Source organism: Cebidichthys violaceus, unplaced genomic scaffold (genome assembly GCF_023349555.1).
Source record: "Cebidichthys violaceus isolate CVI_PGR_0920_01 unplaced genomic scaffold, fCebVio1.0.p SCAF_7, whole genome shotgun sequence".
Taxonomy (NCBI): domain Eukaryota; kingdom Metazoa; phylum Chordata; class Actinopteri; order Perciformes; family Stichaeidae; genus Cebidichthys; species Cebidichthys violaceus.
The window spans coordinates 16,362,781-16,390,341 of record NW_027176927.1 but is presented as its reverse complement, the minus strand read 5'-3'; the positions used below and the strand labels follow the sequence as shown (position 1 = coordinate 16,390,341).

Genomic DNA, 27,561 nt, shown 5'->3' with positions numbered 1-27,561 from the left:
TCCAACATGCTTATTCTCTTGTACAGTGCCTCATAAAAGTGCTGCAGAATTCTGCAGACGTAACGGGACCAGCCAAGGTCACTGGCCCCGTTAGGGGCAATCTCTGAACCGAGTTTGCCCCATTCTCCTTAAAAGACAAAACAAATGTCCAACATAGACTTGGGACACTGTTGTAGCTGACTGGTACAGTGTCTTGATTCAATCAATGTTTTTTTTCTCAATATATTTATAGTGGTGTCATATTCCGATCACAGATCACCTCACTGAACCATAAGTACTTCAAGAACCATCTGGAGGACAGTCTGTCTCTTGGGCGCCCCCTTTTGATCGAGGACGTAGAGGAGGAGTTGGATCCTGCACTGGACAACATCCTTGAAAAAAACTTTATCAAAACGGGCTCCACTTACAAGGTAACGTGGAAGAAACATCTCTCCTGGAACCAGATCTGTTCTCTTACCTAGGTTTGTTTTGTGTGCTGGTGAAATGCATGATGGGATTTGGGCTGAGATTTGAAGCTGGTCCCGCTTTTGAAGCGGGACCAGCTTCAGTGAAATGCAACGTTGTGCCTCCACCTTTCTTGTTGTCTTTTGCTTTTGCTCTTTTCATTTGAGGCTGGACAGTGAGAAAGAACATTCTTTGTCCTGACATCCTAATTGTATTGTTGGAGTTATTTTTAATCAAGAAAAATTGCAGAGCATGGTTTGAATGTTTCTTATTTTGTCTGAATTTGATTAGCCCAGAAGAAAGCGTTGGATGGGAGTTCTAGGTATAAAAGTATATACAGGTGCTGGTCATAAAATTAGAATATCATCAAAAAGTTGATTTATTTCACTAATTCCATTCAAAAAGTGAAACTTGTCTATTATATTCATTCATTACACACCGACTGATATATTTCAAATGTTATATCTCTTAATTTTGATGATTATAACTGACAACTAAGGAAAATCCCAAATTCAGTATCTCAGAAAATTAGAATATTGTGAAAAGGTTCAATATTGAAGACACCTGGTGCCACACGCTAATCAGCTAATTAACTCAAAACACCTGCAAAGGCCTTTAAATGGTCTCTCAGTCTAGTTCTGTAGGCTACACAATCATGGGGAGGACTGCTGACTTGACAGTTGTCCAAAAGACGACCACTGACACCTTGCACAAGAAGGGCAAGACACAAAAGGTCATTGCAAAAGAGGCTGGCTGTTCACAGAGCTCTTGTCTTTCAGCCAATGAATTGGTTTGAACTTTCGTTAAAGGTGTTTTTATTGCACACATAAATGTGTCTTTTCTGTGTTCCTCGTAAAGAACAAAGCATTTTGCATGTGAACTTTTCTCACAACTTATCACAACAAGAATGCATTTTTAAATATGTCATTGCGATCCTTCTCTCTCACACACACACACACACACACACACACACACACACACACACACACACACACACACACACACACACACACACAAACAAACTAAATCACACAGAATGTATGAGCTTGCGAGAGAGTGAAAGTAAGAGTGAACGTCTGCTTCTAGGCAATTCTCTCTCTCTCTCTCTCGCTCGCTCGCTCACTCTCTCTCATTATCGCCTCTCAACTCAGTTGCTCCAGCTGATGCTGGTTGTTCAACAGCTGACACTGCAGCTGCCTCCTTCTATTGCACACGTGCATCAAACAAACACACAGGCATATTAAACGTACCCTGCAACTACAGGAAAACATGCACACACACACACACACACACACACACACACACACACACACACACACACACACACACACACACACACACACACACACACACACACACACACACACCGTATGATTGCGCGTGAGCATGTGTTACATGCAGACGACGCGTTCAACCTGAAGCCTCCCGGCTACCTATTGAGAGGCCCGGTTAGCGTCGTCTATTAATATCCTGGTGTGAGCAGGAAGTGAAGGTGTCAACAAACCACCAGATGGATAATAACTAGAAGTTATGCCGACGTGAGTAATTTAATGCTGATCAAGATGCACACAGCCATGCACATGTACACACTTACACAAACATATACGGTGCGTACATTGAAAATGCAGCTGTATCTGTTCGCCGACACCAGGATACCTTTTACATGTTTGTCAGTATGACCTATCATCCATTACATACATAAAGACATTAGAATTAGTTTTGACATTATTGTCTTTTTGAGGTGGCTTAGAGTGGAATTGGCTGAATAATCAGCACTAATGTTCCCACTACACATGTGCTTATGATAATCAGACATGTGGATAGATATTTTGTGACGCTGACTCTTTGTGCACTTTAACTTTGTGTCTTTCCTTCCTCTCTCTGTTCTTTTTGCAGGTGAAAGTTGGCGACAAAGAGGTGGACGTGATGAAGGGCTTCAGGCTGTACGTGACCACCAAGCTGCCTAACCCGGCTTATACCCCAGAGATCAGTGCCCGCACCTCCATCATTGACTTCACCGTCACCATGAGAGGACTGGAGGACCAGCTGCTGGGCCGAGTCATCCTCACAGAAAAGCAGGTATAGCGACGCTTGAAAAGTCCTTAGAGACCATCATTGTTCAGTTTCTGGCTTTTCCCTCACAGCTCCTGTGTGTTCCAAACGCATCGAGCCAACAATTTACACACAACATAAAAGATTAGATGAGCTTCTAAATAATTTTATGTCCAAGTCACAGTCTTGACCATTCTCATCTTTACAGTGGAACTCAAGTGTTTCCCGCAGGATGTTGTGAGACTCTGGCGGCCCTCTAGAGGGGTCCGGGGGCCTCCCTCTGAAGAAAATGTTGTACATTTTAAAATGAAATACATCAATCTGGTGTTCTTCGTGAGCACAACTGAGAGGCTGGATCTGTGAAGAACAACGTTGTGCCTTAGCAGTGGTGGAATGTAACTAAGTACATTTAGGTACATTTAGTCATTTTACTAACGTTTTGAACGCAGGATTTTACTTAACATGACACATTATCTGTAGTATAACTTTGACTTAAAGGAACAGTGTGTAACATGTGGGGGGATTCAATTGAAGAAATGGAATATAATATTCACAACTATGTTTTCACTAGTATATAATAACCTGAAACTAAGAATTGATAAATGAACCCACCATCGCTAGGTTTACTCAAGCACAGCATGAATGCTCACTCTTGGCTAACAGCAACATTTTTACAGACAAGCTCAAATAAAAGCTGTCTGTCTGTAGTGAGACATTTATAACTTTATATAGTGACTTTGCTGCTGTTAACATTGCTGTTGCTGCAATATAAATATATATTTAAAAATATAAAAACATTCTAATCCTGTTCTATATATATGTCAAAAACAATTATGTAGAATATTCTAAGAATATTGAGTAAGAGTGTCTCCTAGTATCAATATATTCCTAAAGACTCCTCTCCCTACCTGAAGGCCACCGTACTTCTCCGACACGCTTGGAAAAGGAGGGGTGAGCGTAAGGGGAATTTAGTTGCTTGCAATCTGCAACCTCACCACTAGATGCCACTAAATCTCACACACTGCTTCTTAAAGTAAAAGATCTGAGTAGCCGACTTCTTCCACCGCTGTGCTCTAGTAAACAATTTAATCAAGAACACATCGGTTGCATAGATATGAATGGTGACATGACTTCCCATTGAGAAGTGAAAACATACTTTTGGTTGATTAGAAACTGTGACTGTCCAAATTAGACTATGGCGGGCCACTATCCAGGTTATTAATGAAATACTGAACTATACTAAAGAATTGATGTCAATGCTGAGGTCTAGATATTGTCTTTGAGAAGTTGACCTTCCTTCAGCTGGAAGAACAGGATCTGTTTGTGGAGACGTGTGTTGGACATGGAGATGACACGGCCGGTCCGTTGGAGTTGGTACTGCATTATTATGGCGCTGGTGCCTCCAGAATGCTGATGCGTTTGTCCTCCCAGCTGATCCTCAACATCTTTCGTAAGGATCTTTGGTGGTGTTGTTTCAGGGCTCTCAGATGCCTGCTGTAGGTGGTCCATGATTCTGCTCCAGACTACGGGGGGGGGGGGGAGGACAATGGCTCTGTAGACCAGGAGTTTTGTTTGAGCCTGTAGTCTTTGAAAGCTATTTTCCTGAATCTGGCATAGGCTCCAAGGGCACAACATGCCGACATCTGGAAGCCTCAATATTCCGATATACCCATCATGGCAGCCATACCTTGATAGTATGCTCCACAGAGCATGGCAGTCTCCCGTGTAAAAGACCTTCGTCAGGTCTATGAATGATGCTGTACCTCTGGATATTCCAGGCTCCAAATATTACCGACAGCCACCACACGGACCTTGACAGATCCGGGTCAGGATCGTCAAAATTACGACAACCTGGGGCCATTTTCTGTCGCAGGCTTTATCCGCTTTCCCAGCCATTGTGAAGCTCCCATAAAGACAGCCATCATCTGGTTGCTCTTTTAAGAAACCTCGACCTTGCCGCCAAGGGAGACCTTATCAGGAGCATTGCTCTCTCGGGATCTCAGGAACACACAAGCTTCTCCAAAATGTGAACCTCCACTATCATAATTTAAAAGGCACTTAATTTTCTGATCGAATCCATGCTCCTCAGAGAGTAAAACCCTTTTGGTTTTAATAATCCCGTGGCCTTTCCTCTATGCACCATGCTACGGCTGTGTAAACTATATGTATGCGTGAGTATATGTCATCTGTGTTTTTGTGACACCAGGAACTGGAAAAGGAGAGGACAGACCTCTTGGAAGACGTGACATCTAACAAGAGAAAGATGAAGGAGCTAGAGGACAACCTCCTCTACCGACTGACCAGTACACAGGCAAGACAAGAGTTAGTGCTTCAAAAGTGTGATAATCATCAGTGTGGATATTGTAGCAGTGTCGAGAGCAACTCATTAAACTTATTAATAACTGGTGTGTTTTTATTCTTCATGGTGTTATTCTATAAAGCAGATTGTTGACATGCAGTTATGCTTATCTGGAGTTGGTCCATTTTCATTTCTTTCCATCTCTTTGTAGGGTTCACTGGTTGATGATGAGAGTCTGATTATTGTTCTGGGCAACACCAAGCGCACAGCTGAAGAGGTCGCTCAGAAACTGCAGATTGCCGCTGAGACCGAGATCCAGATCAATGCAGCCAGAGAGGAGTACCGGCCTGGTATTGTCATGACAACTGGCTCAAAGACAGAATTTACCCTTTTTTTGGTTGTAATTTACTCCGGTTGGTTACAGTGTGCCGGCAAAGTTCAGGTTCAGTCACATAAAACTAGAGGCTGTAAAGTCAACAGACAGCTCTTTCAAGAATCGGTGCTTCTTATGCCATTGCTATTTCAACTGTTGTGTTTTCAGTGGCCACCAGGGGCAGCATCCTGTACTTCCTGATCACTGAGATGAGTATGGTGAACGTCATGTATCAGACGTCTCTGAGGCAGTTTTTGGGACTTTTTGACCGGTCTCTGGCGAGGTGAGAATATTCATTTGCTGCTCTCTGTAATGAATTGTTTTGTTTTTCAGATCCTGTGCAACTCTGTGTAGGCCTTACAAAGTCGTATAAATCTCACCTCCACTCATTTTGATTAATAATGTCTCAGTGGGGGACTTGTTTGGGTTGTTGGTATCTTGAGTTGGTGCTGGTGAAGCACTGTGAGCTCTTTTGTCAGGAATTCAGACTTCTGTGAAGCTATATCAGCCTTTCCCAAAATACTGAAAAGGCCCCAAAAGGGCAAAACAATATTAAATCTACTTCTTCCAGCCTGTACTGTACGGGCCGGCTGTGGCTCAGGATGTGGAGCGGTTGTCAACCAATCAGAGGGTCGATGGTTCGATCCCTTGCAGTTGTAGTCTACATGTCCCGAGTGGTTTTGGGCAAGATACTGAACCCAAAATTGCTCCTGATGCCATGTCATCGTTGTGTGTGTGTGTGTGTGTGTGTGTGTGTGTGTGTGTGTGTGTGTGTGTGTGTGTGTGTGCGTGTGTGCGCGTGTTGAATGTTTATTGCTCTTTATGCACAGGAGGAACCGTGAGTGGAACCAGTGTGTGAATGTGTGAACGCTGGCTTGTGTTTGTAAAGCGCTTTGAGTGGTCGCTAAGACTAGAAAAGCTCTATATAAACGCTCAAACTTCTATCCAATAATTACAAAATTCTCTTCTTCAATATGGCTTTGTAACCAATATGAGCTTTGCTTCCTACATTTTAGAGGGGAGCACCTTTGTTATAGGGTTTATTTTGTTGTTTACGACTGTTCAGTACATAGGAGTTGTGATTGTGACATGGAGAAGGTGCCTCTTCTACTGTATCTCTGTGGCATAAGCAGAGCTTTGTGGCTTCAAATCTAGGAGACACGTAAGGACAAGAACAATGACTTCATTAGCATCTTTGAATTCCAAACAATAGAGTCCAAATCAATATGTCGACGCTTCAAAGACTGCCTGAAGCATGACCGAAGAGTTTTATCATCAAATCTCTTTCAAACAGCGTCAACAAATATTGATTATTATTATTAGATGCAGAAAGGTAGTTATTGTTGCAGGGCAATTGGATTGAAATGCTTCAATTTGAACAGGTATTTACTGTATTCATCTCCTGCATATAAATCATGTTATCCTTGAATGTCGGTTTTCCAATGATCTCTTGGAAGTTTTCCTGTCAATATATCTCATATGTCACTATTGCTTCTTACTTGCTTTTAACTTAGTTTGTAATTGTCTACAGTACATGTTTGAACTATGTATGCAGCGGGATGGACAGAAGTATTGTTGTCTTGAAGCCTCTACTATAAATGCAGCTGAAAAACTAAAGTGAAATATTTTCACATGGTATGTTAAATGGTAAAATGCTTTTCTAGTCTTCCGACCACTCAAAGCGCTTTAGGTTACGCTACATGGTGACGGTGGAAGCTGCAGAAACATTGTTGATGCTACTCAAGACTGACACTTTCACTGATATTTAGATTTTTGGTCTGCCTGAGGCCAACATAAATACAGCGAGCGACAGTCCGTTTTACCCGTTGATTTGCTAGCTCGCATCGTTTTTCATCTGACCAAACAACTGATTATGTCAATATTTTCCAATATCCTTAATAGCTTGAATAAGCTTTCTCATAATTCACTGTTACCAAGCACCACAGACATTAGCGTCAATGTAAGTTACTATTAGATTTAAACCATGTGACATTCTAGCAGGAGCTTTAAGCGGCTAACGGGCTGAACATTGAATGAAACTTAACATGTGGTCGTCTGCCGTGCCGTTTTCTGAAACAGGTCCTGCAAAAGCCCCATCACGAGCAAACGCATCGCCAACATCATCGAGTTCATGACCTTTGAGGTGTATAGGTATGCAGCACGGGGCCTGTACGAAGAGCACAAGTTCCTCTTCACTTTGCTGCTGACGCTGAAGATCGACATGCAGAGCGGCAGGGTCAAACACGAGGAGTTCCTCACGCTCATTAAAGGTGAGAGGGAAGTGGGAACAATTTGCAGATAATATCTCTAAAAGTTCTGTTTTCTTATTTTACTTGGGCAGCTGAAAAAAAATGAATTCATTCTTAAAGTTTGGTATTCGGAGGCTTGAAACTATCAATCTTCTGAAACTATCAATGCTCAGAGCTCAGCAGTGTGTAATATACGTTACCGTCCACTACAAACACAATCTAGTTCTGTTTATTTCAGACTAAAGTATTTACAGTCAGTACCGTTTCATTCTGCAGTTCGTTACGTCTCATCTTCTGAGACTGATTTGTTGCGTCAGTACCTAGAATACACTTGGATAAGATCAGAGCCAAAGCAAGGCCGTACGTACTTATAGCAGCTACCTGTCTCCACTGAGACTGCATTCACATCTCACCACACACACAGTGTTGTTGTACAGCTATGACTCACCTTAAAACAGCCTTCAGGCCCTTTGATCATCTCAGACTGACATTGCCATCTATTTATTTTTTGTATTCATTAAATACTTAGGGAAGATGTATTTTTTTTTTTTTTTCCCAATGCTCATCTCAAGGTTTACAATTCAAACATATTGGTATTGTAGCAGTTCACTGAATCACAAGTATTGGAGTGCTCCTCACTGCAGGGATAAAAGCCAGCTCTAGCAATTGGCGAGGCCAGAACAGTCGGTTACCTGCATGCAGCTCCGCCATCTGTCTGCTCCGACCTGCTGAACACTGACTCAGTATGGTTTTTGTGTCGATTTATCAAAGTTGTGTTTTCAGGAAGCAATAATCGGTCTGTAATTTTGCATATTAAATTAAGATATTCTTTTTTTTTTCTTTTTCTTTGGGTATTCGTGTGTGTGTGTGTGTGTGTGTGTGTGTGTGTGTGTGTGTGTGTGTGTGTGTGTGTGTGTGTGTGTGTGTGTGTGTGTGTGTGTGTGTGTGTGTGTGTGTGTGTGTGTGTGTGTGTGGTATCCAGGAGGTGCATCTTTGGACCTCAAGGCCTGCCCTCAGAAACCAGCTAAATGGATCCTTGACATGACCTGGCTCAACCTTGTAGAGCTCAGCAAGCTGTGGCAGTTCTCTGATATACTGGATCAGGTACAACACACACACTTCATCACTTTCAGCGTGCCGTGACAGGCGTACGTCTGAGAGAGTTTTCACGCACAACAGTGCTCACCTGTCATCGGTTATTCACAGATACAGCAGTGGTCTCTAGGTGCTTATTAAATATTATTTAACAGCTCTCCTTTGCTCTAGTAAGCATGTCAATATCAGTCTCATCATGTCTCGCGTCATCACACACACACACACACACACACACACACACACACACACACTTTCCACGATGGACTGTCACTCACACACCCTTATGGGTGACTGACAGCCTGGTGGCTCCCATGGAGGTAAAAGCTCAGTGCTCTGTGAAATGAGCTTAGTTTGGAAAAACTTCCAGTCAATTACTTTTGGCTCGGCACAAACGCACGCGCTCAGACACACACACACACACACACACACACACACACACACCCTTGTTGTATTCCTTCACATGCACAGATACACTTATGCATACTGCATTTTTGTGTGGTTGATGAACAGGGAGAGCTGGATTAACAGTTCTTTGTTTAATGAAATCGGTTCAACCAAAGGAACAAAGTGTGGAAAGGATTGTGATGTCAGACCACCCAGAACAGAGAGACGAAACCATCTGAGCCCCCATCTGTGTGTGATGACAGAGTCAAACATCATATTTAGGCAGCCATTTTAGCCTTATTGTTGAAGATTTGTACTCAAATCCCTAGACTGGCTCAGACGTTTGTGTGGGACATGAACTCTCCTGCATCAACAACAGTTGTTGATTTGTTCTTCAGAAAAGCACTGAACCCCTTAAATAAAGAGGCTGATAGACAAAGACAAGCGGCTCTCAGCTGTAAAGCAGGCGGTTGCTTCACTTTCCTAAATAAATACTCATTAAAGAAGACCGTCTCCATTTCAAACTGACCCACAGGGCCACAGAGAAGTAGGAAATAAGAAACAATCAGCCTTTTATGTTCATATTCATGACGGAGACTTCAGAAAAGGAAGATATAGCCGTGACATCAGCAGAGCGCTGAAAGGAAACACTCACAAAAGTGTGTCCTGAAATCTAAAATAACTACTAACTTGGACAAACGAAAGCCAAAAGGAGTATGTCCAATAAATTGGTTCCACAGCTAAACATTAGATTTGTAAAATTCAAACCCATACACAAGGATGAATCTGATTACTGACCAGCTCCATGTAAATATCGGTCATACAATTACTAGGTTAGTGTGGTGCATGTACTGTAAACGCAATGTCTGATTTCCTGCTCTAACCTCATTTCTCCCAGTCCCCTGCTTTCCTCCGCGCATGTTAACGCGGTGATTAGCGGGGCATTTGATGTCACGGCATATTTGCATATGTTGTGCAATCAAGCATTTAATATCACTTCTTGAAAGCACATGGCGCTTACAAGGGTTCAACACAAACTGCTTCCCAGGCGATTTACGCTCAGCTCGGTATGACAAGCGTCACTTCAGGACCTCATGTTTATAGTCGGTGTTACATGACGCGTTACACGATGTCTGTTTGTTGTGAAATCATTACGCAATTTACATATTTAATACATATACTGCATGTCAATGCATTTCTATAGAAGATATTGTATACAGTTAAGTATGTAGAGTATATATTATGGTTAATCATGATACATACCAGTTGGTTTAGGCTATGTTTCCTTGTGGCGTACGTTTTAGAGAAGAAGCAATCAGCACCCAAACATGCTGTGCAGGTCCAGAAAGCCACGTGTTCGTTTGTGGCGTGCATCTAGGACAGTGCACAGTTCAATGCACTTCAATATTTAACAGAGACGTGGGGCACTACCACTGACCTGTGTCAGAGCGGTTTACACTTTTCTTTCAGATTCGTCGTAACGAGAAGCAGTGGAAGTCGTGGTTCGATAAGGAGGCCCCGGAGGAAGAGGTGGTGCCCAACTCCTACGACCAGACCCTCGACTGTTTTAGACGCCTGCTCCTCATACGCTGCTGGTGTCCCGACAGGACCATCGCACAGGTTGGAAAAGACACTTCTTTGTCCAGAGTGCAACGATCTGGTGGCTTAAACCCACATTTCACACAATCGGCTTCATCGCAGTGGTTTCCACCGTCGTAATGAACGGTAGAGGTGCTGTGAATCCAATCCCCATAGTCTCTAATTTGCATCCAAATGGATTTTCAACAGTACGATGCGGTCGTAGTGTAACTTAAGTTCAAATGAATAAATAACCACGAAACAAATACAGCAGAGTAGCCTAAAGCAGCGTAATCTGAATCAATTGGTGGGTCAGGGCTGGGAAAGAGATGCTGTTTTTCTTGTGTTAATGAGAGTTGGTTCAGCAAAGAATAAAAGTCTAGCAATATCTTAATCTGCAGTAATATCTCCCATGGCCCAGTCACTGCTTGAAGGGAAAAGTGGAATTCATTTAGTGCAACAGCTTTCTCTCTGAAGATCACTGAGCCTAAATATCTGCAATGGCTAATGGACATTCACTTCTTACTGATAAGTCCTTTTTTTGCTCCGCTGCAGATCAGCCTGGAGTGGAGTTTATTTTTGTTGCACTCACGAAAAGTTCAGCAGTTGTTTACTCCTTTGAACTATTCCACCAGTTCCAAGCCTTCCAGAAACTCGGCCTGCATTATGAAGCAGTGAATAAACATGTTTACTTTGTCTCATTACTTTCCCTTTCTCCTCCAGGCTCGTAAATACATAATGGACGCGATGGGGGAGAAGTACGCTGAAGGGGTGATTCTTGAGCTGGAGAAGACGTGGGAAGAATCGGACCCGCGAACTCCTCTCATCTGCTTCCTGTCGATGGGCTCAGATCCAACCGACTCTCTCATTGCGCTGGGGAAGAGGCTGAAGATTGAGACCCGATACGTCTCCATGGGACAAGGACAAGAGGTCCACGCCCGCAAGCTTCTGCAGCAGACTATGGCTAATGTGAGCTGGTGGTCGGAGCTCGCTGCTATTTTTGAATCATTCAATGTAGCAGCAGAACAATAGTTCATTGAAATGTATTGAACTCTCTGAACAATGTGTTTCTGTATTGTCTTGAAGCTCTCGGATCCCTTACAGACAGACCAACAGGTTCAGAGTTGGTTGCTTACAAATAACCCTTTTTTTTATTTATTTATTTTTTAAAGATCTTGCCTACATTATGAGTTTGCGGTCCTTGATGTGGATTATAACCATTACTCTTATTATTTGTCCCCAGGGTGGCTGGGCCTTACTCCAGAATTGCCACCTGGGTCTGGACTTCATGGACGAGCTGATGGACACGGTGATAGAGACAGACTTTGTCCACGACTGCTTCCGCCTTTGGATGACCACAGAGGTCCACAGACACTTCCCCATCACCCTGCTGCAGATGTCAATCAAGTTTACCAACGAACCGCCGCAGGGCCTCAAGGCCGGGCTTAAGAGGACCTATGGAGGTAGTTCAGCTTAAAGTAAAACACAACCAATCAAAGGTCCACCATTCTTAATCTATCATTTTACTGAACATGGTGAGGTTGGTGAGGCTGTATTACGAATGCAGATGCGCGCACCCTGCCCTGAATCAATACAATGGTCCAGTCCAATTTTTAGTTTATGATTACCGGGGGATCAGACGTGTGTGTCTGTGGAGTAGCACAATGATAAGCATTCAGAATAGGGTTGTTGTTCCTGATGTATCGACTCATTTGCGGATGCACACACACACACACACACACACACACACACACACACACACACACACACACACACACACATACTGACCTTTAATAGGTCACATAATCAATAAGTAAAGAGATGTGAATGTGTTCCAGGGGAAAGTCAGCAGGAGAAAGATGAGAAGCAGCTGGTGCTTAGTTCAGTGTATTTTACACGCTTGTCTTCAGCTCTTTGATCCTGACTGCAAATAAAAATATCATTTCTTCATCAGGTTAGGGGAGAGAACACATTTAGAATACCTTTCCTGTGTTTCTTCAAAGCAGCGCTTATTTTGCTAATTTGTTCCCATCATTAAATTTTACAATTCCCAAAAGATGTAAGGCTGAACCACGCTTTGGGAAAAAACAAACCTCACACTTTGGACTGCTTATTCGGTGGATACCACAGAGATATCTTTCAGTAATTGAGCATTTTATTTTTTTATCTTAATTTGTGGATTTAGATGATAATTGCCGCTGATATTTTCTATTATTGTTTTCTAGATTAAAGCTGGGAATTTCAGCCGGAGTTTTAATTCACTTCACACACTGTTGTCCTTCTCAGCCTGGCAAGATTTCCCAAACGTCATTAGAGCTATAAGGAAAGTCAGAGATCTCCCAAAAGAGATCCGCCAGCTTGCATTATGCTAAATTAGAAGTGTGCATACGGTTCGTATTTGTGTCATAGTGACAAAAATTGTTAAATCTTAAAATGTTTAAACCAATTTAATAATAAATAAATACAAATGCATTTGGAAAAGTCGCCATCTTGAAGCAAGTTTTTCGTCTTAAAATTCCATTTTATTCAATCTTTAAAAAGCGAATCTGCACTAGTATCTGTTGCTAGTGTATACATGACTTATAAGTCTGCTATACTGGAGTAAAAGTAACAAACTGTTGCTGAAAGATCCAAATGTTGACCTCAAAAGCTAATCGAACAACAATGATTTCCTGTAGCTTGCACTCTCTTGGTGAAGAGGGCTGCTAATGTGTTCATCCATGCATCCCTCACTAGGTATAAACCAGGACCTGTTGGATGTCAGTAACATGGTGCAGTGGAAGCCAATGCTGTACGGAGTGGCGTTCCTCCACAGCACGGTGCAGGAGAGGAGGAAGTACGGGCCTCTGGGATGGAATATCCCCTACGAGTTCAACCAGGCCGACTTCAACGCCACTGTCCAGTTCGTTCAGAACCACCTCGACGACATGGACATTAAGAAGGTAGTGCTGAGCAAACTCACCAACAGTAGTGAGCCTCAGGAGAGTGTGTGTGTGTGTGTGTGTGTGTGTGTGTGTGTGTGTGTGTGTGTGTGTGTGTGTGTGTGTGTGTGTGTGTGTGTGTGTGTGTGTGTGTGTGTGTGTGTGTGTGTGTGTGTGTTGGTGAAAAGGTGTGCAGCAGGTTGTGGTTGCCGTCTCTTTATCACACCGCTTGTATACGTGTAGTTTTGATAAATAAGTCATATAATGTACTACAGTAAATAAGTAAATAGTCTGATATACTGCAGTGTACTATTTGAGATTAAGTAGAAATATGGACCTCTACTACCAAAGCAAGAGCACTCACCATGTCTCACATAACAGTACATGAGGTGTATGAGAAGCCTGTAATGTGATTACATTTGTTTCAAAACTGAAAATGTCACTCGTGTTTCTAAATCGTCACAGTCGTCTTCTCTGATGAGTTGATCAACGTTGTCATCTGATATGAAAGACATTTCTTTTAGGAGTTAGCAGAAAAGTGTCACATGCACCTTTCATGAACATGCCAGATAGAACTAATAACAAGAGAGTGTAGTCCACCTTCTCCTCACCCAACACTGCACAAATCACATTACACAGTCATCGACTCCTGTTACCTTTCAAACAGCTGTAACCATTTCCCAAATTGTATTTGCCGTCTTCTTATCGCCGTTTCATATCTCCTCAGGGTGTGTCATGGACCACAGTGCGGTACATGATCGGAGAGATTCAGTACGGTGGCCGTGTGACTGATGACTATGACAAGCGCCTCCTCAACACCTTTGCCAAGGTGTGGTTCAGTGAGGACATGTTTGGACCTGCCTTCATCTTCTACAAAGGCTACAGCATCCCAAAATGCTCCAACGTTGACCAGTATCTGACGTACATCCAGGTAAGTCACACTCAGGTGGGAGATGAGGGACTGCAAACACTTATACCAGGCTTCTACACATGGTACAACAGATCTAAAGGCATTCATATCACTGAATATATGGCTGCAAAACATGTCACTGTCTGTCTCTGATACGGTCTGCTGTCTTGAGGACTTTGGGTTCGTTTGCATAAACCCTATCAGCTGTCAGTGACATCACAAACAGTGAAAATAGCAACAACATTGAAGACCTGATGTTGTTTCTGCAGGACGCTGACACATGCTCACATGCTCCTTTTACTACAGATTATGTATGATTTATTAGTGTGTGTGTGTGTGTGTGTGTGTGTGTGTGTGTGTGTGTGTGTGTGTGTGTGTGTGTGTGTGTGTGTGTGTGTGTGTGTGTGTGTGTCTGGGGGCAGTTCCTGAGCTAGTTTCATTATGATGGATGCTCAGGGCTGCCAGGCTCAGCAAGCTTATTGCTCTGCAACGCCTCTCAAATATAGAATGACAAACACAGCCTTGGAGAACACACACAGGCGCAACGTTCAAGCACACATACCATGTAGACACAAATACACGCATGTTCACACTTTGTCTACATAGACAAAATTCACAACAAAACTGTGTGTGTGTGTGTGTGTGTGTGTGTGTGTGTGTGTCCACACATATGTGCACTTAAATTAAAGGCAGACAGACCGGAACAAAGAGGAAATAATTGACCACAGACAAAGGCTTTTCTGTCCTCCAATTTGTATGTGTATTAGCCAACGACGACATACATCACACATTTCTCTTTTCCCCAAAGCAAGCTCTTAGCTGTTCCCCATCAACAAAGAAATGAGAATAAAAGAAATCTGATAATATATTAGAAAAACAGTCTGGAAGTCAGGAAGATGTAAAATAATGTTTGCGAAAACATGCCCAGATGAAACTCTCCTTTCTGTGTGCTAATTTCCCGCAATTACGTTATTGTTGATGCGCTGAAGGCGTTTAGAAATAATATAAAGCTCACCACACATTGGATCTACCTTTGCTTACATTGGCCATAAACGAGCTTTGTGCCGCTGTAACAAAGTGGGTTTGTTAGAATGGTTTTACAAGGAACCTCATTAGGGTCATATGGTCCATCTTCTTGTTGAGACACTAATTGCACAAGATGTCTTTGGACCATTTAAAATAATCCCGTTTCTACTCACTGCCTCTGAGTTGACATCAGCTCCCTTTTTTAGTTACTTCGAAAGGTAAAAAAAAAATCCATATCAGAATAACTTTGGCCTTGATTTTAAGAAGAAAAAAAAAATATAGATTTTACCCCAATTAAAATGTCATTGACAGTTTTCTGACCGTTATTAAGGCAGCAGGTCTGTTCATGAAACCATATTGGTGAGCCAGTTTGCTTTGAGCTCAAGTTTTTTTCCCATGGATTTTTTTAAACCAATAAATAATCAATGATGACTACAGTGAGGCCATACTTTTGCATTTGTATGCTTTGAGAGCAGCTGAATAATTGGTATTGACTGCTCCAGAGTCACTAGGTGGACTTACTTCCTCAGTAGAGAAATCACTTAACCAGAGCGTCAGGCTGTTGCTGCTTTTTATGAGATAACTGTAGTGGAAAAATGACGGAAAATGAGGCAGATGCATCAACGGTCCCTGGTAATTGGTGCGGCTCAACGAGGGATTGCTGTACATTTCATACAGCCACACAGCTTTCACAGCTTTCCATCATCATAGAGACAGGGGCTCAATTCCCAGCAGTTCAACCGTTTGCTCGGTCCCACTGAGCACAAGTGTGCTGTGTGCTGTGTGTGTGTGTGTGTGTGTGTGTGTGTGTGTGTGTGTGTGTGTGTGTGTGTGTGTGTGTGTGTGTGTGTGTGTGTGTGTGGGTGGGTGGGTGGGTGGGTGTGGGTGGGTGGGAAGTCACAGAGTGATCTGGTCATATACATTATAGGGGAGTTCCTGACGGAGAAATTTCATAGTTAAATCTAATTGGTCAAGTCTTGCCTATTCAAATTATTCTGTTTAGGCTTTATGAATCGATAGAACAATTGTAAAAATAACATTATTGGCCGAAATACATGTTACTATAGCTTAGCTGCCAAGTTTAACTTAGGGAATGGTAAATAAAGAATACAGCAAATCAAATGTCCAAATTAGCACAAGGTGGTGCCAGGGGAACAGAACTCCACGACTACCAGGATGCAGCGGGTGTTACAGACTGTAAGCAGCGGCCAGCTGTCTCCAATTCCTTGTTGGCCTCCAGCTCCAAGCCACCAGGAACACTGAACGACAGGCAACACGGCAACACAGCAACACAACAACACACAAGCCCTGTTATCACACAGTCAACCAGAGAGCCGCGAGCCGCAAAGAGCCTTTCCTACGTGCCTCGCACTGCTGATTTTAGAGAGCTATTAATAAATTCTATTTATATGTCGTGATTACTAAATACATTGATTTAGAAACATTAGCTGTATGTTGTCATTTAGCCTTTATGCTGCTCTGATGGTGGCGCAATTTTGATTTTAGAACTTATGTCTACATGGTGATTCATTAACGCACACTAAGCGCATGAGTCATTTTCTAACTTTTATTGCTGCTGATATTAATACCAAGATAAGCTATACATCCTGATTTCTCTAGAGAAACCAAGCATTCAGCTCACCCGAATGAAATGAGCCTTTTGTTTCATAACCTCATTCTTTTGCCAGTGCAGCGATTTAAAATCAGGCTCCTTGGATCAAATCGCGAGTAGTGGACTCTTCAGAGTCGGTCAGATGCGTGCGCAATTGGACTTGGAGGAATATCGTGATTCTCACACGTGTTGCACAGCGAAGCTCTTCACCGGAGGGTGAAAAGAAGCAGCCGGTGACACTGTGTGTATCAGAGGAGACACTTGGCTGTCTACAATTTACCCAACGGCCAACTGAGGCCTAGCAGTGATCAAAACTGCAGTGCAGTGCAGTGTGAGGGAAATGTGTTTTTGAAACTGAGGATAAAAGGAAAAAAAAGAAGTAACCAATTGTCAAAAGAAAAGAAAAAAGGCAGCACATAAAAATCCATTCCACACCGGAGAAGGTGTCTCTGCCAGCTCTGTGTGAGGCTCTAGGGCCCTCTCACAGCACTTGTGAGAGAGATGATGCATCCTGGGGATTCATTTCTCATAACATTTTCACAAATGCTCCGAGAGCCAAAAAGGACTTCCGGTTCAATAACGGTTGCCGTTTCTCTTTCACAGTGTCTGCCTGCCTATGACACTCCGGAGGTGTTCGGTCTCCACCCGAACGCAGACATAACCTACCAGAGTAAGCTGGCTAAGGACGTGCTGGACACCATCCTCAATATTCAGCCGAAAGACAGCTCGTCGGGCGGGGGGGAAACCAGAGAGGCCGTGGTGTCCAGGCTGGCTGACGACATGCTGGAGAAACTGCCTCCTGGTTACGTACCTTTTGAAGTGAGTCCGTGTGAATGAACACGAAGTGTGTGTGTGTGTCTGTGTGTGTCTGTGTGTGTGTGTGTGTGTGTGTGTCTGTCTGTCTGTCTGTCTCTGTGTGTGTGTGTGTGTGTGTGTGTGTGTGTGTGTGTGTGTGTGTGTGTGTGTGCCACGACCAGCCCGAGGTGTGTTTTCAGGGGAGTGAAGCAACATGTGCAATGTTCCCCCAGTCATCACGTGCGCTGTGCAAAGTGAGCCGGTGTGTTGCAGCCGGAGGACGGGTGTGTGTTGGTGAGGTGATGGAATGGTTCGTGTGTCTGAGACTGTGATAGACGGTGAGAAAAAGAGGACCAGAAATAGAGCAATCGCTGACTTTTGCAAGCTTTTTTTTTGTTTTATTTGTGGTTTTCTCTCCTTTTTTTTTCGTCACATAAGAGAAAGTGAGGTGAGAATGTGACTTTTCTGAGTGCGAGGCGCAAAGAACATCACAGAAATCTTGTCGGTGCACGCCACACCCTGTCTCCACCACTTTCACTTCCATCCATCTGCTGGCTGGCTGTCTATACGGTATATAAAAGCAGTACAACTGGATCAAAATTATATCTAAATGAGGGACAATTGTACGTACTTAAAGGACAAATCAATCATCGTTGGCATTTTCAAAGAAGCAACAATTCATAAATGTAGAACCCATCTCTCCTGTTCTTTTCTGCTCCTTACAAATAGTGGTCACTATAGAAACCTCACATCCTGTGCTCAGTTAGTACCTGAGGCATGAGAGCCCTTCCACTTCCCCACACTTTTTTATTTTAAGGTCGCATGTTGAGTGGAGGTAAACGAAATTGTGGTAATTCCAGGTGCAGCTCGTGAACATGTCTTTCACAACAAGCGTGTGTGTGTGTGTGTGTGTGTGTGTGTGTGTGTGTGTGTGTGTGTGTGTGTGTGTGTGTGCTCCTGCATCTTCTCTCCATGCATTATAAATCCTTCAGGAAAGTCATTAAAGTTTCATCTTCAAACGTAACCAGGTGAGAGAGCGTCTCCAGAAGATGGGTCCTTTCCAGCCCATGAACATCTTCCTGCGTCAGGAGATCGACCGGATGCAGAGGGTCATAGTTCTGGTCAGAAACACCCTGACGGACCTCAAGCTGGCCATCGATGGAACCATCATCATGAGCGAGAATCTGCGGGACGCCCTGGATTGCATGTATGACGCGCGTATTCCCGCCCGCTGGAAGAAGGTTGGTTTGAAGAATCGTAGCCCACGACCAGAAATCTATCAAAGCAATATGACTTTTTTCGCGCTGAAAACAGTTGCAATTCATTTGTAGACTTAAAATGACTTGGATGTCACAAAGTAAAGATGGCTCTTCATTTCCTGTGTGGCTTTGGAAGTGACCATGAGTTAGTTCTGTCATTTCTTTGCTCTCTATTTGGTTATTTAAATTTGTTCTGCTTCACAAATGGAAAAATGACCCTCCTAATAGGACCAGGCATCTTTTAATTCTACTGAAAGCTATTAACAGCCTTTGCATTTAATAAAGAATTATAACAAGCCACTTCAGGGAGGCTTTTTATTGCTCTGCACTTTATATGTTCTCTGTTATTACTGTCAAGTAAATCAAAGGTTGACTAGTTTGTTTCCGATAACATCAGATATTTCTTGCTAGCTACTCATCATCAACGTCTAATTGATCTTCAGCCCACAATAACAATTTACCTTTTATTTAAAAAAAAAATATAAAGCACACAAAGCCATTTCGGTGATGAATGAAAGTGACGCTAATAACGAACTTACTAGACGAAATTGCTGCATTATTAATATTTAGACTTTTAGTATTAACTTTTACCGTATCTTATGTTCACAAACATTACATTCATCCTCAGGATCATTTAGATTTGAGATTTCTTTTATCTACTTTTGCCCCATTTGTCTCCACTTGACTGTTTTGTTGCGTTCTCGTCTTCTTTCATCATGAATGTGTTCTTCTTCTCTTTCCACGCGGTGATTCTTTTATCTATGTCTCTCCCTGTTGTCTTCTCCTCTGATCTGTCTGGATGACGGTTTCCTGTGTTCCATTGTAATGTTTTGTTTGTGTTGTTGTTTTGTCTTTGTTGTTCAGGCATCGTGGGCCTCCAGCACCCTGGGGTTCTGGTTCACAGAGTTGCTTGAGCGGAACCGGCAGTTCCAGGCGTGGATCTTTGAAGGGCGGCCTCACTGCTTCTGGATGACGGGCTTCTTCAACCCGCAGGGCTTCCTGACAGCAATGAGACAGGTACACACGGCACCAGGCTACCAGGCTGCCTACCTGCCTACTTACCCGCCGCCATAGAGGAGACCAGATGGTACGCCGAGGGAGAGGCGGGCACACGGCCACATTCACACGCGCTGGCAAGCACGCAGCCACAGGCATGCATGTACACACACACACACACACACACACACACACCAGTTTTTATCACACCGTGGGAACCCATGAGAGGAAGCAGCCTGGTGGGATCCACCCTTTCTGAAGGGTCTCGAGACAGATTCAGTTTAACAGATCTGCCAATTCAATCGATACAGTACGAGTGTTGGTCGACTAAGCGTTTCTTTGGTCGAGGACAGACCTGTTCTGTTCTATACTTACATGAAACTCTCCTGCTGTGAGTAAAGAGGCGTTCTCTCCACTGAGAACCTGATGTTTTGGAGCGGATGAAGCCGAACCACGTCCCTGTATCGAGCAGCCCACTGTCCTGTCAGAGATAACCAACAGGCTGCTCAGCACTCCAGTTGGCTGATTCACGGAGTTTCATGTGTTCAACTGTGGAAATATGTCTTCTTTACAAGGTCGACTGTTCAGCTTGTACCAGGAGGGGTAATACACATGGACGACCTCACCGTGGCAGATACCCCGATTACTGAAGTGCCATGTAGTGTGCACACACACACACACACACACACACACACACACACACACACACACACACACACACACACACACACACACACACACACACACACACACGCACGCGCACACACACACACATACACCTTTGTTTTCGAATAAATTCCAATTTATATTAATGTGGGGGGAGTGGATGCGACAGAGGGATGTAATGTAAACCCTACTTAATGTTGTTCATCCATCTATAATATTATATATTATTATGTTATGAAATGGACTTGTTTTTTAACGTTCAAAAGGAATCTAACCAAGTCAAAATTGGATGATCATATACATTCCAGAGAGTTGTATGTTTATACGGTGTCTTTCCTTTAGCTTGAGGCTCCGCCCGTTTCTCTTCTCTGTCTTTTATTGGGCGCATTTTCTGAGTTGTCCTTGACTTCACACTGCACTGAACGTGACTTTGTATTCTGGAGATGAAAGCTGAGGAGCCTTTGATATGATATTAAACATAACCTCTTTGAGAGATTTAACAGAACAACGTTTTTGTTGAAAATGAGCTGATTATGTATTTCTAATGGAGTGTCATTATTGTCGGGGCTGGTACTGTTCTCTTCAGACCTGCTGGTTGTGTGTTGTGTGGTTGTGTGCATTCATTTACAAATACAAGGCCAATTAATTAGCATATACATGCAAAGTTTTTTTTAAATTTCAGGCATTAAGGAATATGGTTTAAAGGTTTAAAAAGAAAATCTAACAAATCTTAGTGTGAATACATCCAACAATGATGTATGCTTAATATTATTAAAACCTGATATGATTATCAATTAGTCATTTACATTAACATTCATGAAGCGAGGATAAGACCAAGAAGAATGTTTGATTGAAGTAAAACATAATCCGTGATGGATCAATTAAAAACACACCGAGACGGCATTTCAAATGTCTTCTAAATACGACGACTATTAAACAAAAAGATAAATAGCTCTAATAGAGCGGCTTCTGATCCTCACATGTTTAAAGGCTAATAGAGCAGCACAAAGGCAGCGTTACCATGGCTGCGAGTTTATTTTCGGTACTACTCGCAGCGTGTAATGGTCGTGTTCACAGCGGTGGCGCTGAACTTACACATCGTTCACACAGGACAGTGTCGATTCTTTCAATATTTGTTCAGTTTTAAGTAAATCTGACTTTTGCCAGTCTGTTACTGCCTCCACCAGGTCGGCTTTGTTTTTTTTCACTCCAACACTTTTAACAGATTTCATGATTGGTGGACTTGGTTTATGGATTATTTAAATGGTTTTTTTTTGGTTGTGATCCAGATCCAACATCTGTTTACTTTGAAAATGAGCTGAGAAAGAGACCTGAATGCTTTCAGGGCCAACACATCAATGTACCTTAATGAAGTAGTAGCAGGAAGTGGAATCCATTTAGTGTTAATGTCAGGTTTGTTGGACTTGTCTTCACTGAGCTCGCATACGGCCTTCTAAGGAGAGACGCTGTCCTATCTGTTCAGTTTTGCCCGATAAGGTTTCAAAATGAGGATGAAATGACGGAGGGGATGCTCAACACTCATATTTAATTCTTCTATTGTCACTCTGCCCTCGCTCTTTTTGAGTCATCTGGGATTTTGTTCACTTTCTGTTGGCACAGCATCTCGCAACACAAATGCGTTAATGGAGTGCACTTCTCTGTCATACATCATTGTACCTCCATTACAGCCCAGGTCTCAAATTAGTTGTTTTTTTTTCCTGGAGAGAAACAGTTTCCAAATGTCAGCGCTGTCATTCACGTGTGCTGCTGTGTGACCCGGCCCACATCACCGCCTTGACCTGTGGACTCGTCCCTTGCACTTGCAGGAGATCACTCGGGCCAACAAGGGCTGGGCCCTGGACCGCATGGTGCTGTGCAACGAGGTGACCAGGTGGATGAAGGACGACATCACCCAGCCCCCCGCGGAGGGAGTGTACGTGTACGGCCTGTACCTGGAGGGGGCCGGCTGGGACCGCCGCAGCTGCAAACTCATCGACTCCAAAACCAAAGTCCTCTTCGAGATGATGCCTGTGATCAGGATGTACGCAGAGAATAACGGTGAGGTCGACTATCGTAGAACAGTTGCTTCAGTGGCAAAGTTTACTTTAAAAAAAGTCTGACTTGAATCCTGTCTTTTCTCACAGGATCAGTCTTTTTTTAGTCTCTGTCTATCTCGGTGTGTCCCTCCTCTACCCTCCTCAACGTTTGCATCCCACGCACCGTTCAGAATGGATGGATGTAACATTTAAATGTCAAGCAGACTAAGTGCTATTTATTTTGTCTGCGAATAGATTAGCAGCAGTATGTAGCACAGTGTTTGTTCTGGATGAGACCGGGCTGTATTCAGGAAGCAGCAGAGAGCCCCGGTGGACGGCCTGCGAGCGAGGCTGCCTGGAAAAAGAATTAATGATCCGATGATACGCGTAATGCGGTTTGTTCACAACATGTCCCCTCCCAGCGTTTCCCACAAGAAGGCTGCCTGCTGAGTGTGTGTGCGTGCGTGTGTGTGTGTCTGTGTCTCTGTGTGTGTCTCTGTGTGTGTCTGTGTCTCTGTGTCTGTGTGTGTGTGTGTGTGTCTGTGTGTGTGTCTCTGTGTCTGTGTGTCTGTGTGTGTGTGTGCGCGCCAATGCAAGGGAGACCGGGGAGGGATGTGTCTGTGCACAAGTGGTTGCAAGAGCATCTTTAAATACGTGGCATGCATGCATCTTGAAAACCCCCCTACTCCACTGTGACTCTATTCAAAGAGAAGGGGGGGGGGGTTCTTTGGGGAATGACTCCATTTTGGAGCCGGCCTCAATTGGCCATTTGAAGAAGTGCAGTTTTTGGCACTGGCACTGTTGGCTTGACTTCTCAGCTCTGCAGGTTGCCGCTTGGCAACAACCACATGTTCTCTTAATCGCAGTTATTTGCCTGATTTGAGCAGACTTCGAGTTTATAACAAAACAGATGTTCCGTTGAACAAAGACGGGTGTCCCAACGGCGTCTCCTTACCGATTTTAAATATTTCCTTTACTTGAAATACTTCTTGGTATAAAGAATTGTAATTATGACCCAATTAAGAGGTAATTTTGCCAGCTGTTGCTTTGTTTATTGTCACTTTTCTTCATTAGTATCACATGAGACTTCTGTCTGTTGTGTGTTTTTTTTTGTCGCAGGTGTGAAGGATTCCCGCCTCTACTCCTGTCCCATCTACAAGAAGCCGGTTAGGACCGACATGAATTACATTGAAGCTGTAGACCTGAGGACCGCGCTTCCTCCAGACTACTGGATCCTACGAGGTGTGGCACTCCTCTGTGACGTCAAGTGATGGCTTGAAACACGTCGTGTGTGAGGTTAGACATGATCAACCTCCCATCAGTCCCATTCCCAATGTCCTAGAGTGTCCAGGATGAACATATTACCATAAAGAGGAATCACCATGTTAGTGTTATCTGTTTCGCTTGAGGTAGGAGGAGACAGAGACAGCTGTAGTGTGATGACTGAGGGTCGGCTATAAATGTCTGGATTCCTCAGTTTACAATATCAGAAAGTCTTTTTAGATCAGGATGAAGATGACAGATGATTTGTAATACAGAGGCCCTTTGAAGTTGCTGTTTTTTAAAATGATGTCACACAATAGGAAAAGAGCGATCTTTTCTCTAAGTAGTTGGGTCACCTGGATTGTATCCATCTGTCATTTTTAAACTGAGGTTTCATTGACATTCTAGAAACATGCAGGATTCAACTCCAGCCGGATGAGTCTAGACATTTTGTCACAGCCCAAAGTCATCTATATACCGCTTAATACGATTACCAGTATCAATCCAGTGTGCAGGGATATTCTCATCATCCTGCCGTTTATTCACAGTCTTGTCATGTTAATATATGCTGGGAGCTGGTCCTTTTTAAGAACCTGGCAAGTAATAAGATGAGAAGGCAGCGCAGCGCACACACACACACACACACACACACACACTGGCTTTGACTCCTTTGTGGTGCGTCTTGTTTTAAATAGTCAATTTAATGCAAAGGCGATTCATGTTTGCAAAAATTGACACTCGGTAGAACTGAAATACATAGAAATTTTAATGAAGTTTTTACAAAAAACAATGGCATCATCAAACATCAAAACACTTTTTTGGTAGTATTTTCTTTTGTTACAAAACCACCGTACGCACTCTAAAGCTACCCTGTACACAGATCAGGCTCCAGTTTCCCAAAGAAAAGAATCTTCTCACTAAAATCATCTTCATCTCTTTGTGTTCAGCAGGCGTCTGACCGACAGTAAGCCAGAGAGACCTTTGTGTGTAAACGGTCAATGAAGACGAGATGATTTAAAGTGCAAAAGACCGTTTTGGGAAACTTAACCCTGCATGAATATCACAATATATCCATAGACCCTTTTTTTATGCTTTTCCTTTAATGGGCCGCCCGTAAAATACATCCAAGACTTGCGTGCTTCTTAACAGGGTCGACGGCGTTATGTACACGTGTGTGTGTGTGTGTGTGTGTGTGTGTGTGTGTGTGTGTGTGTGTGTGTGTGTGTGTGTGTGTGTGTGTGTGTGTGTGTGTGTGTGTGTGTGTGTGTGTGTGTGTGTGTGTGTGTGTGTGTGTGTGTGTGTTGACCAGCTTCTCCTGTGCAACAGTGGTCATGCAGTATTTCCTTTGTAACATGTGTCCTTTGCTTTTAATATCAAATCTTCCATCTGTAGCTTTTTATATCCCTTTTGTAAAAATAATTGGTCGGGGGCAAGCAAAAAAAAATCCATATATCCATTACACCGGCATGTCGTTTCTGTTTTGTTCCTTTGGACGCTCTTCAAGAGGCCCGGTGTGAAACTGGAAGTCTTTGTTTCTCTTCTACTTCATGTACATCGTTTGACATCCAAAATACACTGTGTCCTGTAAAGTGGACAGAATACAGATTTGGTTTTTCGATGTACCTGGCTGAAAAAGGCAAAGTGACCCACTTGTGCCACTTGTGGCTTTTCTGGATCCAACATTCAAATTGAACTATATTTCAGGGGTTATTGCCTTCCTGCGCTACGTGCTACACTAAGTTACACACAGTAAGTAACTACCTGTATTCTACAGCTATAGCATGGGGAGCTTGCGTTGCAACATTAAAGTCAGATGTTGATCCTCCTTGCATTGCCGATCTCGTTTCTTTGAGTACCACACTTTGCTTTCGTCACAGCAGTGAGAAGAACGCACCTCCGCGTGTGATGAACAGCTGTTCTCGTCGCCTGTATGAATGCCGTCTTATGGCATTACGTTCCCTTGGGACAGTGAGCGGGTCATCTCTGTGTGCACAAAGTAGGTCTTGAGCTCCCCTTTGCCCTTGACGTTGATGATGCCTCGACAGGAGCACATGTAGCCCAGTGTCAGGAGGATGCGGCTCGTCTCCTCCGTCACCTACAGGCAGAAGCAGATTGGTAACGTCCGTTCTGCTCCTCTTACACAACTGAATTCAATTACTGCAGCCAGAAATACACGGCGTCTTACAGGAAGACATGTCCAGAAGCTGAGGGAAACATCTGATGACCATTAACTCACAAGTAACAAACTCTTACCTTGAAATTCATTTCATACAAGATTGCAAAAAAAAATAAAAAATAGGTGTGTTAAGTAGAGCTGCAATCACAACACAGGATAAGAAATATCTATGTGCTATCTTAGAAGAGCTCACGGTGTCTCACTGTTGCCTCTGCACATCGTTAGACAGCAACAGGCAATCTTGGAATGCAATTGAAAGCACTCCAGTTGTGCTGCACTGAGCAGCAGATGTTTCTATCAAAACGTGTGCAGGCTCTAAAATGACAAAAAGCCCTCCGAGGACTGAATGATTCCCACAGCCACACGTCATGCAGGTGAAAACCCATTAAATCTTATCGGTGTCCAAACGGAGTGAAAATGTAAGATTTGAAGATGTCGAGACGATACGATGTCTTTGATACCATAAATAGCACGAGCAGAGGGAGCAAGAGTTTTATCTCTAGACATCTTTACTGGCATTTAAAACGTCTTTATATGAAAATGGAGCAGTGCTGCTGCTTTACAAAGAAACTGACTTCAGACACAATGTGATGCTTAATAGATAGAGAGACTAGTTTGTTGAATGCATCTCAGAACATGGTCAGCGCTGGAGTTACGCCATTTCTTATTTTCAACAATTCCAATAAAACAACAACCAAGTGTTAGTCCACATCATGCTGCTGTCTGTGTCTCAGCCCCAAGTCCATTCATTCCTTCTGAACATGTAAATCTTTAGAAATGGGCCGCAAGTATTTAGCAAATCTTATTTATTTGCATTATTGTTGACGGCGTATTTGTGTGAACTTGTCAGAAATTCCATAATTCTTGAGTTATGGCCCAAATTTTGATGTCAAAGGAACCTTTGACCACCAAATTCTAATCAATTCTTCCTTGAGACCAATTCAAAGCTTCTGCCACATTTGGAGAAATTCGCTCCAGGCGTTCCTGAAATCTCACGTTCACGAGAACGGAACGGACATACGTTCGCAGTGACCTCTGACCTCCAAATTCTAATCGGAACATCTTTCAGTCCACATGGGCTTTGGATAAATCATACTTGTGTTGGGGACAAAACATGGGTGGTTTTGGGCTTTTCATGGGATGTGTGACGATGAGAACGGTGCAGAATATCACGAGACTCATCATCCCTTAGTTACCTGTATCTTCCCCAGGACCCCAGTGCTGTCCATTCTGCTGGCTACGTTCACTGTGTTCCCCCAGATATCATACTGTGGTTTCTGGGCTCCAATGACTCCAGCTATCACTGGACCGTGGTTAATACCTGACAAAGGAAACCAAGCCATCAGTGAACACTCCAGATGCATCTGTGCCATATTTATCAGTTACATTTTCAGATTCTTGGTGTTTTTCTTTTTAAATCTGAATGA

General features: G+C 43.2%; 2 protein-coding genes across 5 annotated transcripts in view; one reads left to right on the top strand and one right to left on the bottom strand.

Moving 5' to 3' along the window:
• Positions 1-24,606, top strand: part of dnah5 (dynein, axonemal, heavy chain 5) — an 84,355-nt gene extending 59,749 nt beyond the window's left edge. For all 4 annotated transcript variants that reach the window (XM_068736073.1, XM_068736072.1, XM_068736075.1 and 1 more), the window contains exons 71-87: positions 255-410; positions 2,341-2,523; positions 4,703-4,807; positions 5,007-5,145; positions 5,337-5,451; positions 7,248-7,438; positions 8,400-8,521; positions 10,367-10,516; positions 11,198-11,443; positions 11,718-11,937; positions 13,211-13,416; positions 14,123-14,326; positions 17,547-17,762; positions 18,767-18,979; positions 19,862-20,014; positions 22,486-22,717; positions 23,815-24,606. In XM_068736073.1, coding sequence (XP_068592174.1) covers positions 255-410; positions 2,341-2,523; positions 4,703-4,807; positions 5,007-5,145; positions 5,337-5,451; positions 7,248-7,438; positions 8,400-8,521; positions 10,367-10,516; positions 11,198-11,443; positions 11,718-11,937; positions 13,211-13,416; positions 14,123-14,326; positions 17,547-17,762; positions 18,767-18,979; positions 19,862-20,014; positions 22,486-22,717; positions 23,815-23,966 — 3,003 coding nt within the window. In that variant the 3' untranslated portion in view covers positions 23,967-24,606. The remainder of the gene's footprint in view (positions 1-254; positions 411-2,340; positions 2,524-4,702; positions 4,808-5,006; positions 5,146-5,336; positions 5,452-7,247; positions 7,439-8,399; positions 8,522-10,366; positions 10,517-11,197; positions 11,444-11,717; positions 11,938-13,210; positions 13,417-14,122; positions 14,327-17,546; positions 17,763-18,766; positions 18,980-19,861; positions 20,015-22,485; positions 22,718-23,814) is intronic.
• A 100-nt stretch (positions 24,607-24,706) lies between these two features.
• The window catches only part of adcy2a (adenylate cyclase 2a), a 45,862-nt gene continuing 43,007 nt past the window's right edge, over positions 24,707-27,561 (bottom strand). Inside the window, exons 24-25 of the mRNA XM_068736076.1 lie at positions 27,331-27,455; positions 24,707-26,053 (exon numbers count right to left, since the gene is read on the bottom strand). Of these exons, the coding sequence (XP_068592177.1) occupies positions 25,901-26,053; positions 27,331-27,455 (278 nt within the window). The 3' untranslated portion in view covers positions 24,707-25,900. The remainder of the gene's footprint in view (positions 26,054-27,330; positions 27,456-27,561) is intronic.